The sequence below is a fragment of the Podarcis bocagei genome (assembly GCF_964188305.1).
Source record: "Podarcis bocagei genome assembly, chromosome: 5".
Classification (NCBI taxonomy): Eukaryota; Metazoa; Chordata; class Lepidosauria; order Squamata; family Lacertidae; genus Podarcis; species Podarcis bocagei.
Genome location: NC_138129.1, coordinates 54,858,724 through 54,871,547, shown reverse-complemented (window position 1 = coordinate 54,871,547; position 12,824 = coordinate 54,858,724). Strand labels below are relative to the sequence as shown.

Genomic DNA, 12,824 nt, shown 5'->3' with positions numbered 1-12,824 from the left:
ACAGCGTCCGGTTGATACAACTGCCTCGGAATTACTATGCATAGAAACGGGGGGGGCGGGGGCGGAGAGAGGAGCTGCCCGCCGGCAACTTTGGGCCCCACCCTTCTTCCCCCTCCCGCTCCCCCGCTGCCTTTTGCTGGGGACATCCAGAGATTGTGGGCTGGACGCCGGGCGCGGGACGCGGTCGGGAAGCGCGCCTGCTTTTTGTCCCCTCTGCCCTTCCCTCCAGGTTGCGGCAGCGGGCCAAGTTGTAACAGGTGACACGCATGGAACTAGAGGGGTTCCGGTTCCCAGAGGCTTTAGTGCAGAGTTGCCTGTAAGTGGATGGGTAGAAGAGTATGCTTTGAAATGCACCCCCCTGCGCGTGCGCCGCATCTTGCTCTTTTCTGTTGCTTAAACAGGCTGCGCTCAGGCGATTTTGGAGGGATGTGCGGGGAGGGTGGAAACTTTCGTTGAATGAGTCCCTGGACTGAGGTTTGCATGCTCCGCGTAGTCGCCTCATTTGCGCAGGATAGATTTGGTTTTTTTCTAGCCTCCCAGTTAAAACGCTTCTTCAAAATGCAGCGAGATGTTACCATTTGAGTTTGTTCTATGGGACCCTTGTTTGGGCTGTGGTCCAATAAACCTGTGGAGGTGTTGGTTGGGGTGGGGGAGCTTCTTTCTGGGGTTTATTTTGAAAGACCTTCTCTGCTTGCTCTCCGGTGATTGTAGGTTCTTCTCTCAAGCACGCTGAGCTTTTTGGGGTTGGGTCAGAGGTGGGAAAATGCATTTGCACCCTTACAAGGTTACCAGCTGGCCAGAAACAGGTATAAGAGACGGGACCATCCTTCTCATGTGCCTTTAACAGCAGCTTCATCTGGCTTTTCACAGCCTGGTGTGGAGAAAAAATCATTTTCGGGAGATCCTCATAAAGCCATCCTTAAAAGGCACAGCTACAGAGACTGACTGAAAAGCTGGCAACTCAGTGTCTTTATGAAATCATTAATGTCACTGTCTTACTCTTACAGCAGAAGGCGCTGCCAAGGAATCTGCTGTTGATACCAGACTTGGAATCTGCAACTGCCTGAACAGAGAGAGGAGACCTGCCGGTTGTTGTTTTTTGGTTCTCTGCCTCATTAAGTTGTTCAGCTGGGAACTGGCGGTACTTGTAAAGATGACCACAGATTGATGGCCTGAGTTTTGCAGACGGTTGAGCCCTCAGGGTTTGCTTGCTTCTGACATCATTCCTTTGTGAAACAAGGAGTTGTGCTCAGGGAGTTGAAACCAGGGGGAGCCAGTGGAAGGGCTACAAGTTTTTGCTTTTAAAAACCCAGGCAACTGCAGTTCTCTATCCCTAGTTACCTCCTTCCATCTTCTCCCAATGCCTGTGAGGATGCACACGACTGTCAACTTTTTGATGTAACTCGGGAGCCTCCCAGCTTTCTAGCCATGGCCTCAGTCGATGGATTGCAGTACTGTGCTCTTTATGAATATAAGAAGGATCGGGAGGAAGACCTGTCTCTCAGCCCCGGAGACCTGCTCACCGTCAGCAGGGCAGGGCATGCCTGTGTGGACTATAAGGAAGGGGATGAGAGAAACCCCCAAGGCTGGCTTAATGGCTTCAATGAACGTACCAAGGAATGGGGAGATTTCCCAGGCACTTACGTAGAGTACTTGGGTCCTGTGAGGATTGTGGCTGCCACGCCTAAATCAAGGCCCAGACCACTGCCACCAATGCCAACTGGGGCACCTTCCAGTAACATATGGGGTGAGTTCATATATATATATTTAAATATTTCAAATGAAGTGTTTCTGTATGAGGCATTAAATATAGTTTTCCAGAATTATGGCAGTATTTCCCAACTGTGTGTCCTTCTGCAGCAATCTGAAGAGGGCTGTGCTCTCTGACTAGTTGGCCTTGAGCCATGCACTGAAGTTCATAGGACTTTCTCAAGCTCTACTTCCGTTGTCTGTGCACATCACTCCATTAATGGGAGCAGGGGGAATGTGCGTTCCCAAGAAACTTTCCCTGTTGAAATGTTGGCTTTGCTACTGAAGTGAGGCTTTCTTGAAAGCCCTATGATTTTACAGTTTATGGATGGTGTGGTTTGAGAGCTACGTTCTCCCAGAGCGTGATGTGTGCGAACCACTCGGGAATTTGAAGCAGGGCAGGCCAATTTTCCAGCTGGCGTGTCTCTTTTTGTGTGCAGGGTAATCATTTTCATGTGAGCAGCAAGTCACATGGCTAGCCAGATATGTGGATGCCTGTGCTGATGGTTGGGAACAATGTGTTTATACTGGGATGGGAATGGGGGGCGGGATTAGGAAGCCGCTTCTGGCTTTTGTTTTTATGAGAAATGAGTCTGACATTCTGAAATGTTCCATCTCTTTGAATTGTCCAGATGACTTGTATTAAAAAAAGTCTGCTGTTAATTAAAGGAAGGGCCAGCAGTGCATCTTCATTTGAAATATCTACAGAGGATCTTGAGGGCCATTTGAGAAGACGGAATCTGGGAGGTGACTACTTCAGACCCAAGTGTTGCTGAAAGCAGTACTTTGCAGACACATTTCACCCTGGGGGAGCTGTGCTCCCATTGTGTGAGTGTGGGAGAGCTGTATTCTCTCACTCTTCAAATCAGTATTCCAGCCATGGGATTGATAATGATCTATAAGATCACATGCATGAGAGAAAGTAGTTTCCACAATTATTTTTATTTTTTCAATGTATAGTCCAAATTATGATTGACAAGTTGTGGCCCAAAAGCTGCACGCAACTGTAAATTCTCTTTGGACAGGTATAGCTTTTATTTTATTTTTTTAGTATCAACATCTTTACCCTTTGTGACTGTAGGAATAAATTGAGTATGTTTGGTGGCAAAGAAAAAAAGCGGGGGGATGGCCTTTGGTGTTAAGCAACAAGTTGCTTACCTTTGTTGGAGCTGAGGGATGTTATTGCAAAATATATCAGGTAATGCTAAGTCTGTGTTTTAACTTGTGGGTTCATTCAGTCCTTTTTTTTGCTGCTTGCTTCATGGCAGGGCCCTGAAGAGAGAGTGAGTGGATAGAGACACAGTTGGGACTACCTAAGGGCATTTGTGGACAGCATGGTCTGTGTTAATTCAGCACTTGGCTCTTTGCTTTTTACTCTCTACTCATGTAAACCAGGTCTAACCCAGGGTTAGGAGACTCCTGCAAATGTGCTGGCAGGAAGCTGCGCACTGTGGCCAATGTGAACTCCATAATGCACAGCAGACAGATGGGCAGTTGGCCCAAGCCCACCAAATCCTTTGGAATTGCTTGTATCATTTTTATTTTATCCTTCTCTTCCACCCACTGAACACCCAGAGAGGATTACAAACCGGGGGTGGGATAGCAATATGTTAAAACAATAGTACAATAAAATGCAACATCACAACCACGCAAGGCCCACACGTTTCTCTTCCCCAATTCATGTACACCACACAAGTATGAGACCCCATGGAGCTAAAGTCTATTTCCTGCATAGAATTTCCATGGTAGATGTATATGTGCTTCAGCTACATGTTAGCAGGTGTATAAAGTTAGGTGTTTGTGCCCATTAAAATCTTACATAAAACAGCCTTTAGAACAGGGGTGGTGGTGTGTACGCAGTGACTATGGACTTTCAGGCTGCTTGGTTTTGTATGAAAAATGTACAGTGTGGATTGCTAGGCGGGGAGCGTGCAGAAGGGCAGAGAAACTGTCTAAGCAGGAATATTTGGTGGAGCTAATGATTTTGAAGTGGCTCCAGTATTTAATCAGAGCCATAGCAGCTGTGTTGATCCCATGGAATAAAATACTCAGAGCAGTGAGGCAATACCTTTTATTGGACCAAGGAAAACTCAATATAAGAAACACATTCAGGTTAACACAGCCCTATTCTTCTTATGTAGGCATATAGACAAGAGTGAAAGATGAACATTATACTCCCAGGCTGACGTTAACCCGTTAGGGTTGAGTTGAAAACAAAGGCATAGAATGTTTAACTTTGGAACAGAGGAAACTTTCCTGTCCCTTGTTTTGCAAATCTTCACCTGGTTTATAGCACAGTCTTATACCTGTTTACTTATAGGTAAGTCGCACTGATTTCAGTGAGACTTCCCAGGTAAGTGGATATAGGGCTGCAACCATAAATTCATCCTGGGCATGTAATTTGTGGTGCGTATACTAGCCACATTGGAAATCTCCCTATTGCTGAGGGTGTGAATCTTAAAAAGAGTTTATTGCTTGGCCTTGGACTCTGAATGGGAGGGGGGGGCGTTACTGGTTTGTTTGTTTGTTTGAGAGTGGGGCCCTAAGCTATAGCTTGTTTAGCTTATACGTAAATCGGGCGCTGCATATTTATGTTTTGGGGCTACTTCTGTGTTTGGTGCCACGTGCGTGTCATTTGGACACCCCTAAACCATTTCCTTCCCTTTACCTTTTAATTTGTATACCGCCTTTCTGTATTACTAAACACAAGGCAGTTTACAGCAACAAAATATACAACAAAGAACACACACCTTATAATAATTCCATCCAATACAAAAAAATCATGACAAAATAACTTTAAAATGGAACGACTTATATCAAATAAATATTCAATCATCTATTAGAATGTAATAGTACACAGTAAAATTAACTCTCAGAACGTCAGCAAATAATAATTAAACAGAATTTCACTCTTAACAATTATAATAATTACTAAACTATTATCAATAAAAACAACAATGCATAAAATACCACAATGCATACAAAACCATGTAAAATGATCAAATTGAGAAACAAAGACATACAACTGATAAAACTTTTTTTAAAAAAAATATCCCTGAGCTCTTCTTTCCCCAGCTGTTCTTAAATCTATGGCGAGCTCAGCTGGGCTTGATTGCAAGTGGGGAAGGCGAGGCTCCTCTTTGCACTGCCTTACTGAGGAAGCTGACTCTGCTCAATTATTTTAGAGTTCTTATAGGGGTTTTTTGGGGTGGGACTTTTCTAAACAACTTCCGGCCAGGAGTACTGTGGACAGCAGGTTTGAGTTCCTTTGTCGTTTTATGAAACATCAGTTGTTGCCTGTAATAAGTATGATGCCTTGAACCGATTATTCCTAGTCATGTTGATGTGGCGGAAGAGCAGGATTAGGTCCTTAATGTATGCTGCTTTCAGGAATATGAACAAAATCAGTTGGTCTCTAAGGTGCTACTGGACAATTTTTTTTTCATTCCCCCCCCCACTGCGTCAGACCAACACAGCTACCTACCTTATTCATTAATATAGTTATTTTCAGATGAAGTGTTGATGTGTATGCAATTCTGTTAAATAATCAATACCACAAACTTAGGGTGCCCTGGGCAGTCAGTAAAAAGATTCAGGAAGTCTCTTATTAGAATATCAGTAGTTAAACAGGACTACAGTTTTGCTCTGGTTTTTTTTTCTAACCCTATATACACACATACCTAGGAGGAAGCTCCATTGAATTCAGTGAGGCTTACTTCTGAGTAGACCTATATTGTATTGTTATAGAGACTTTGCTTTGTAAAAACAACAACCCTGTATTAAATGAGACAGGATTGTATTGGCTTCCCAGCTGAATAATTAAATAGAGCAGAATATTGACCTAATACATTGTATTCAGTGTAACATTAAGTGACTATTTTAATATTGCCCATAGATGCCAGTGTCTGTACTGATTCGCATCTAGGGCTTTTAACAGTAACTTCATACATTGGATTTCAGCCAATTAAACTTTCTTTTAGGTGCAACTACAGTGAAGGGGAAAGCTTAATTAATTTGTGCATGTCAGACTGCTGCTCCTTAAAGTTGACAAATCTTAGTCTGCCTGATGTTTCCCCTTCCAGCTAGATATCATCTGGTCCAGAACTAAATTGCAGCATAAGGCCACTGGCTCTGTTGTTGCCTGGGAATTTAAGGATGCTCAATTGATTGCCCGTTTTATTTGCTGGGTTGCTAAGCCCAATATGGAGTGTCTAAAACAGGTGGCAGGAATTGATGGACTGCTTTAAGGTTATGGATTCCTCCTTGCGAAGAGTGGAGTGTGTAACAGTTTCACTTTTATAATGCATTATTAATATCTTGCCTATTGCTAAGCACAATGCCGTTGTCTGATCAAAGGTAGTTTGCAGAGGTTTATGAAGAGTTTTGGCCAAGGGGAAGACAGGACAACTGGAAGTGTGTAACCACTTTTTGTTTTCGTCACCTCATTCTCTCTGCAAAATTTTGACTCTCTTGCTGATTATGCATCAGGCATCAGGCATGTGGTTTTGTTGTACTTAAATTGATTTTATTGTATTTATAGTTGTTTTACCATGAGCTGTTTTGGAGCAGGAGGCTTCCCAGGGACAAAAGGTGGAATATAAGTGTCATTAATATATCTATATCTATATCATATCATCTGTATCATCTATATCTATCTATATTATCTCCACACAAACTTATATAAGTTTCTGTTAATTTTTCTTAGTTCTTGGATGCTTTTGCCATACTGCACTCTGAGCATTGATACTTATTAACTGTTTGAGCTGACTGATTTGCACACACACAGGGAACTCAGAGCAGAGTGTTTCCTTTAAAGAGCTGCTTGCCAGTTTAAAGAGGAGACTGGGCCTCTGATTAGGAATGGACAAATAAGTTAATTTCTGGTCTGTGTCACTTTCACATGCGTTCTCATAAGTGCATTTCTGCACTAATTTACAAAAAAAAAAAAAAAAAATCACATGAAAATTTGCATCTAAATACATGTTGTTAAATGTGTCTTCTCTCAAAACACACATTTCTGAACAATTTTTCCCTAGAAACAGGCATTTCTAAACATACTGTACCTCAAAATCCATGGGTTTAGATGTACAATAGTACCTCGGGTTACATACGCTTCAGTTTACATACACTTAAGGTTACATACGCTTCAGGTTACAGACTCCGCTAACCCAGAAATAGTGCTTCAGGTTAAGAACTTTGCTTAAGGATGAGAACAGAAATCGTGCTCTGGCGGCACAGCGGCAGCAGGAGTCCCCATTAGCTAAAGTGGTGCTTCAGGTTAAGAACAGTTTCAGGTTAAGTACGGACCTCCGGAACGAACTAAGTACTTAACCCGAGGTATCACTGTATTTTATATTGTTCCTGAGCTGAAAACTGTGTTGCAGTGTTGAGAGAAGTGTAACATTTGATGTGCAGCTATTTTCTGATCCACACCTTAACCTTCAAAGGTGAGGATCAGGTCAGCTTGTATCAGAATGTGTAAAGATTGAAATTCTCAAGCCATCCATTCATCTGAATCATTGCACTTCTCCAGCAGCTCCCCTCTCACAATGCGTACCCACAGTGCCTTGCTCAAGGCGGCATATGTCTGACACACTTTCTGCCTTGGGCCGTGGTGCTGGTTGAGTCATACCTTTGCTATTGTGAACATATGGAGGAATTCTAATGCTTCATTGGTCACAGAGGTTGTTAATCGAGCTGTGAAAAAAGTGGTTCCTAACTGCAGCCAAAGTGGAGACAACCACAAATTGACCTCAAACTGGAGCTCTCGTCATGATTTTTTTCTCCCTAGAAAGGGATCACTGAGTTTGGGACCCTGTTCCTCTTTTGAGGGCCATCCAAAAAAGTAGGTTTCTTCTGTTCTACACAGTTATTGCCATAGACAGCAGGATGTATGGTGCCAGATGGGCCATTGAGTATATTAAAATATGTGGATAAATAGGCTGTATCCCCCCCCCCCGCATCTGCTCCAGTGGGAGAGCCAGTGTGGTGTAGCGGTTAAGAGTGGTAGACTTGTAATCTGGTGACCCAGGTTTGCGTCTCTGCTCCTCCACATGCAGCTGCTGGGTGACCTTGGGCTAGTCACACTTCTCTAAAGTCTCTCAGCCTTACTCACCTCAGAGTGTTTGTTGTGGGGGAGGAAGGGAAAGGAGAACGTTAGCCACTTTGAGATTCCTTCGGGTAGTGATAAAGCGGGATATCAAATCCAAACTCCTCCTCTTCTTCTTCTTCTCTACTTCTGTTCCTCTAATTCTGTAGTTCTCTTCATCTCCTTACATTATTTTGCATTTGTACACCTCTTTAAGAGTTCACAACCAAATTTTGTATGTTGGTTCCTGAAACCAAGGAGCAGGTTTTCTTCTCTGTTTAAATACAGTTGGACTCCATATTGAATCAAGATGGTGGGTTGAATGAACCATTTGGAACTGCACTGATTTTTTGTTTTATTAGAATTCCCAAGCAACACTGATAAAGGCACCTCTGCTTTGCCTTTCCTTGGCTGATTTTTGTAGCCTCTTCCTTTTTAGTGTGCCTATGTGCACATAGTAAACTTCCCCAGCTTCTTCGGCTCACTTAATTCCTCTGTTATTTACCTAGTAATGTATACAGAAGTTGCTATTTGGGAAGTGGTATGATTCCTCCTCCTAAAGGTTGTGGGTGGAATGTAGTGCTAAGTGAACATCACATCAATGCAAGGATTTCTGCTTGGTGTGCCCCCTAAATCTGTTCTATGGGTTCCTTTAAGCCTCTGAAGCAAATCTGGAGAGGCCATGGGGAACATCCAGTGGGAAGAGAGAGGGGCAGTGATTTTGTGCAAGCAAAAATCCTTGTACTGATGGGATGCAGTAGTTGAATACCACCCTGTGGGTTGTATCCAACTGAGTTCCACTTAGTGGGCCAGGGTAGACTGAAAGGAATGGGCCTAGGTTAGTCATGCCCATTCCTTTCGGTGGGTCTACTTTGAATCCAACCCATAATCTTTAAGAGGTGGGTCATACCACCTCCCAAAGAGGTAGCATCTTCTCTCTACGTCACTTCTCTTACCTGCCAAAGCAGCACATGCAGGCAGGCTGAGGGGTGGGAAGGAGGTCATTTGGCAGTTGTGGCTGACTCCTGTTCCCTGAGCAAAAGGTTTGGAATTCCTTCCAACTAGTCACAGAGGATGGCTGCCAACAATTTATGAAGCTGTGCTGTCCCACAAAGAAAGTTTCTCTCAGGGGACTGAGATATGGGTCGTGTTCCACATTCCCACATCAGTTTGCTTTTTGTTTTGTTTTTAAATACGCATTTCTGTCTGTTTCTCTTAATATATACATTTTTGCAAGCAATTTTCTCTTAATATAATGCATTTTAAAAATTGTCTACACATTGTTGTGTATACTCTTTAATGTACACATCCCCCCCCTTTTTAAGCTGGCCAACAGCATTGCAAAATTCAGAGCAATGAATTTCAAGGATAGCAGTGTTTGGGTTCATGTATAGAATCTAGTAGCTTCCTATTAAAATGCGAACCGAATGGATTTCTCCCCTATTCTTGGTTGGGTTTATGGTTTTACCATCTTCATTATCCCCAGTCACCCTTGCACAGATGCAGGGCTAAAAATAATTCCTAATGAATTAGGAGCAAACGTTGTTCATTTCTTCCGCGGCCTTGAAAGCCTCTGCTCTGAGAAGCATTAAAAATGTACTGATTAATTAAATTGAAGAAAAAGTTCTGGGGCTGTGTTTTAATTGACTTGGATAACATTTCAGGAAAGCTTGGTTTAGTCCACAGGCTGCAAGGAGCTCTTGTTGGCTCTCTAGAGACGTAAGGCTCATCCACACTTCCGCTATTTCCTTGCCTGGAAACTGCAGGTCCGAGCCATTTTCCTGCTTGACCCACACTTTCTAGGCATGGGCCCACTAGTGCCAACTCCAGGGTGCCCAGGCACCCACACAAAAATTGTTGTGAGTGCCCGGTTTCTGCTCTGCTGCCACCTCCCTCCATCCCTGGGTGGCAGCCTTCAGGCCACACACCCCTCTACTTCCTCTTCCTCTATCCAGGGCTGCCAAACCATACCAGATCTTGACAGAGCCGAAGAACTCATGACACACAGCCCTGGTCAACATTGCCAGTGGTAATGGATTATCAAAGTTAACCTTCCAACAGCTTCTGAAACATAGAGAGCAGCCTTCCACCAAGACACCTCCGTACATCTAGCTCAGTGTTGTCAACACTGACTTACAGCTGTTCTTCAGGGATTTGGCCAGGGATCTTTCCCAGCCGCACCTGGAGATATTGGGACTTGAACCTTGGTCCTTCTGTATGCAAACAGAAGTTCTGCTACTAAGCTACAGCCCTTTTGGACGGCCACAGTCTCTCACCTCAAATTAAATGTTGGCCTTAGGGCAATTCTTACTTTTTATCACCCCTCCAAAGTGCAGGAGTTAAAGGCGCCACCATGAATTCCCCAGTCTGGTTTCATTTTGTGTACAGAGGAGTCAGTGTGAATAAACCTAGTCAGATCCTTGTTAACAACCTATTATTAGCAGCCGGAATGCTTAATTCAAAACGACCTTGACAGATTAGAGAACTGGGCAAAAACAAACAAAATGAATTTTAACAGGGAGAAATGTAAAGTATTGCACTTGGGCAAAAAAAATGAGAGGCACAAATACAAGATGGGTGACACCTGGCTTGAGAGCAGTACATGTGAAAAGGATCTAGGAGTCTTGGTTGACCACAAACTTGACATGAGCCAACAGTGTGACGCGGCAGCTAAAAAAGCCAATGCAATTCTGGGCTGCATCAATAGGAGTATAGCATCTAGATCAAGGGAAGTAATAGTGCCACTGTATTCTGCTCTGGTCAGACCACACCTGGAGTACTGTGTCCAGTTCTGGGCACCACAATTCAAGAAGGACACTGACAAACTGGAACGTGTCCAGAGGAGGGCAACCAAAATGGTCAAAGGCCTGGAAACGATGCCTTATGAGGAACGGCTAAGGGAGCTGGGCATGTTTAGCCTGGAGAAGAGGAGGTTAAGGGGTGATATGATAGCCATGTTCAAATATATAAAAGGATGTCACATAGAGGAGGGAGAAAGGTTGTTTTCTGCTGCTCCAGAGAAGCGGACACGGAGCAATGGATCCAAACTACAAGAAAGAAGATTCCACCTAAACATTAGGAAGAACTTCCTGACAGTAAGAGCTGTTCGACAGTGGAATTTGCTGCCAAGGAGTGTGGTGGAGTCTCCTACTTTGGAGGTCTTTAAGCAGAGGCTTGACAACCATATGTCAGGAGTGCTCTGATGGTGTTTCCTGCTTGGCAGGGGGTTGGACTCGATGGCCCTTGTGGTCTCTTCCAACTCTATGATTCTATGATTCTATGATTCTATGATTCTATGATTCTAATTGCCACCAAATTGAACCCAGTAAATTACCTTCTATAATAGAATGGCTAGATAAAATGTGGAGCATGGCAAAAATGGAGAGACCGAAGACTATAGAGACAAAATATTTTGAAGAGAGATCATTTTAATTTGGAGTGAGGCCTTTTGGTTGCTTTAACATACATTTAATAAGGGAGCCAAGCAAAGCACTGGCTAGAAGCTGTGCTTCAAAGCCCTCTTGCTCATTCTGGCCGAGGTGAAAAGATGCATTGGGGTGGCGCAGTTATGTTTTATTTATATGCCATACCAACTCCACACAGTTTCAGCATAAGAGTCTGAATCATCTCCCCCTCTGGGAATGGGCTGACTTTGGATCTGCCTCCACTCCTGCAACACTCTGCTACAGGGCCTTGTTCAGGACTGCAGCTCTTGGGAACACTGCCAGAGGTAACCTGTTCTGTTCTGCTTTCAGCTGGTGCAGCAGGGATCTCTGCAGCGGTACATGAGTTTTTAGGGGATGTTAGAGATGGATGTGCTGATCTTGCTGTTGATATCCCTATTCTCCACAGGGCTCCTTTCATCCTTCTGTCTAAAAAAAAAAAAAAGCCATGCACGATCATGTAGTTTTTCATTTGCATTGCAGATTTTTTTAAAAAAAACCACCACAAAATCTGGGTCAGTTTAATGCATTGGCCAGCTTCTGTACTAGCTGTTTCCTTTGGCCTGTACTGATGTTAGGGCAGATTGAAATGTCAGGCTTAACGGTCCATTTCCTGGCTATGTGTGGCTGAAGTCAAAACTCCTTAGTGTTAAGACCTAGGAAGGACCAGGGGGCAAAGGAGGAAGGGGACGCTGTTGCGATGGTTTAATATGCTATTTGCCCAAGACCAATAGGAACAATCCTGCTGCCTTCCACACCATTCAAGTGGAAAAGGGACGTCAATTTACTGCGAAACTCTCTTATTTCCCATAGTGTCACCTCCTTGGTTGACATTTCTAGATTTTTGCAGCTGTCATGTTAGCACAGAAAATGCTTCAGTGACTAGGCAGCTGGGGAATTAGACCTTATGCTCCAAGGCTCTTAAGCAAACCAGGATAAAAAGGTCCCCATGCACCTCAGGTAAGATGAGGAGGGACTTTTGAAGGTGGGTGTACAACTTTCCTCCAGACTTGCAAAGTTCCCTTTGCCCCTCCTTCTTTACACTGCCACCAACCTCAAATGCAGAGAGTTAAGCTGCATCTTCTGCTAAAGCAGGGATGGGGAATCTATGGCCCTCCAGATCAGTGTTCTTCAATCTGGGGTCTCCAGATGGTGCTGGACTACAGGCTCTTGTCATCCCCAGCCACCTCAGCCAATGGTCAGGATGACGGGAGTTGTACTCCAACAACATCCGAGACTCCAGGTTGAAGAACAGTCATTAGCCATGCTGGCTGGGACTTATGGGAATTGGGAGTCCACCAACATCTGAAAGGCCACAGGTTCCCCATCCCCGGAAGGAACTCAAGGCGGCTAATGGTCAGAATGAACACCAGTTTGTTAAATCAGGGTGGCCAAGCCATTCTCAGGCCAAGGGCTGCATTGACCCAGAGTCAACCCTCAGATGGGTGCTTGTGACTGCATATCAAAATGCAGGTGGCTAAAGTGTAAAAGTGGGCATGGTGAGAACTCCAAAAATCTTTCCCATCACCTACTGTATTCAGTTA

At 44.0% G+C, this 12,824-nt stretch overlaps 1 protein-coding gene across 3 annotated transcripts in view; it reads left to right on the top strand.

Moving 5' to 3' along the window:
• The first annotated feature begins 162 nt into the window (after nucleotides 1-162).
• The window catches only part of LOC308586500 (phosphatidylinositol 3-kinase regulatory subunit gamma), a 242,176-nt gene continuing 229,514 nt past the window's right edge, over nucleotides 163-12,824 (top strand). The window contains exons 1-2 of one of the 3 annotated variants that reach the window (XM_081193158.1): nucleotides 163-316; nucleotides 1,008-1,747. In XM_081193158.1, coding sequence (XP_081049284.1) covers nucleotides 1,429-1,747 — 319 coding nt within the window. In that variant the 5' untranslated portion in view covers nucleotides 163-316; nucleotides 1,008-1,428. The remainder of the gene's footprint in view (nucleotides 317-1,007; nucleotides 1,748-12,824) is intronic. The other 2 variants (XM_081193156.1, XM_081193157.1) reach the window with 2 other exon arrangements.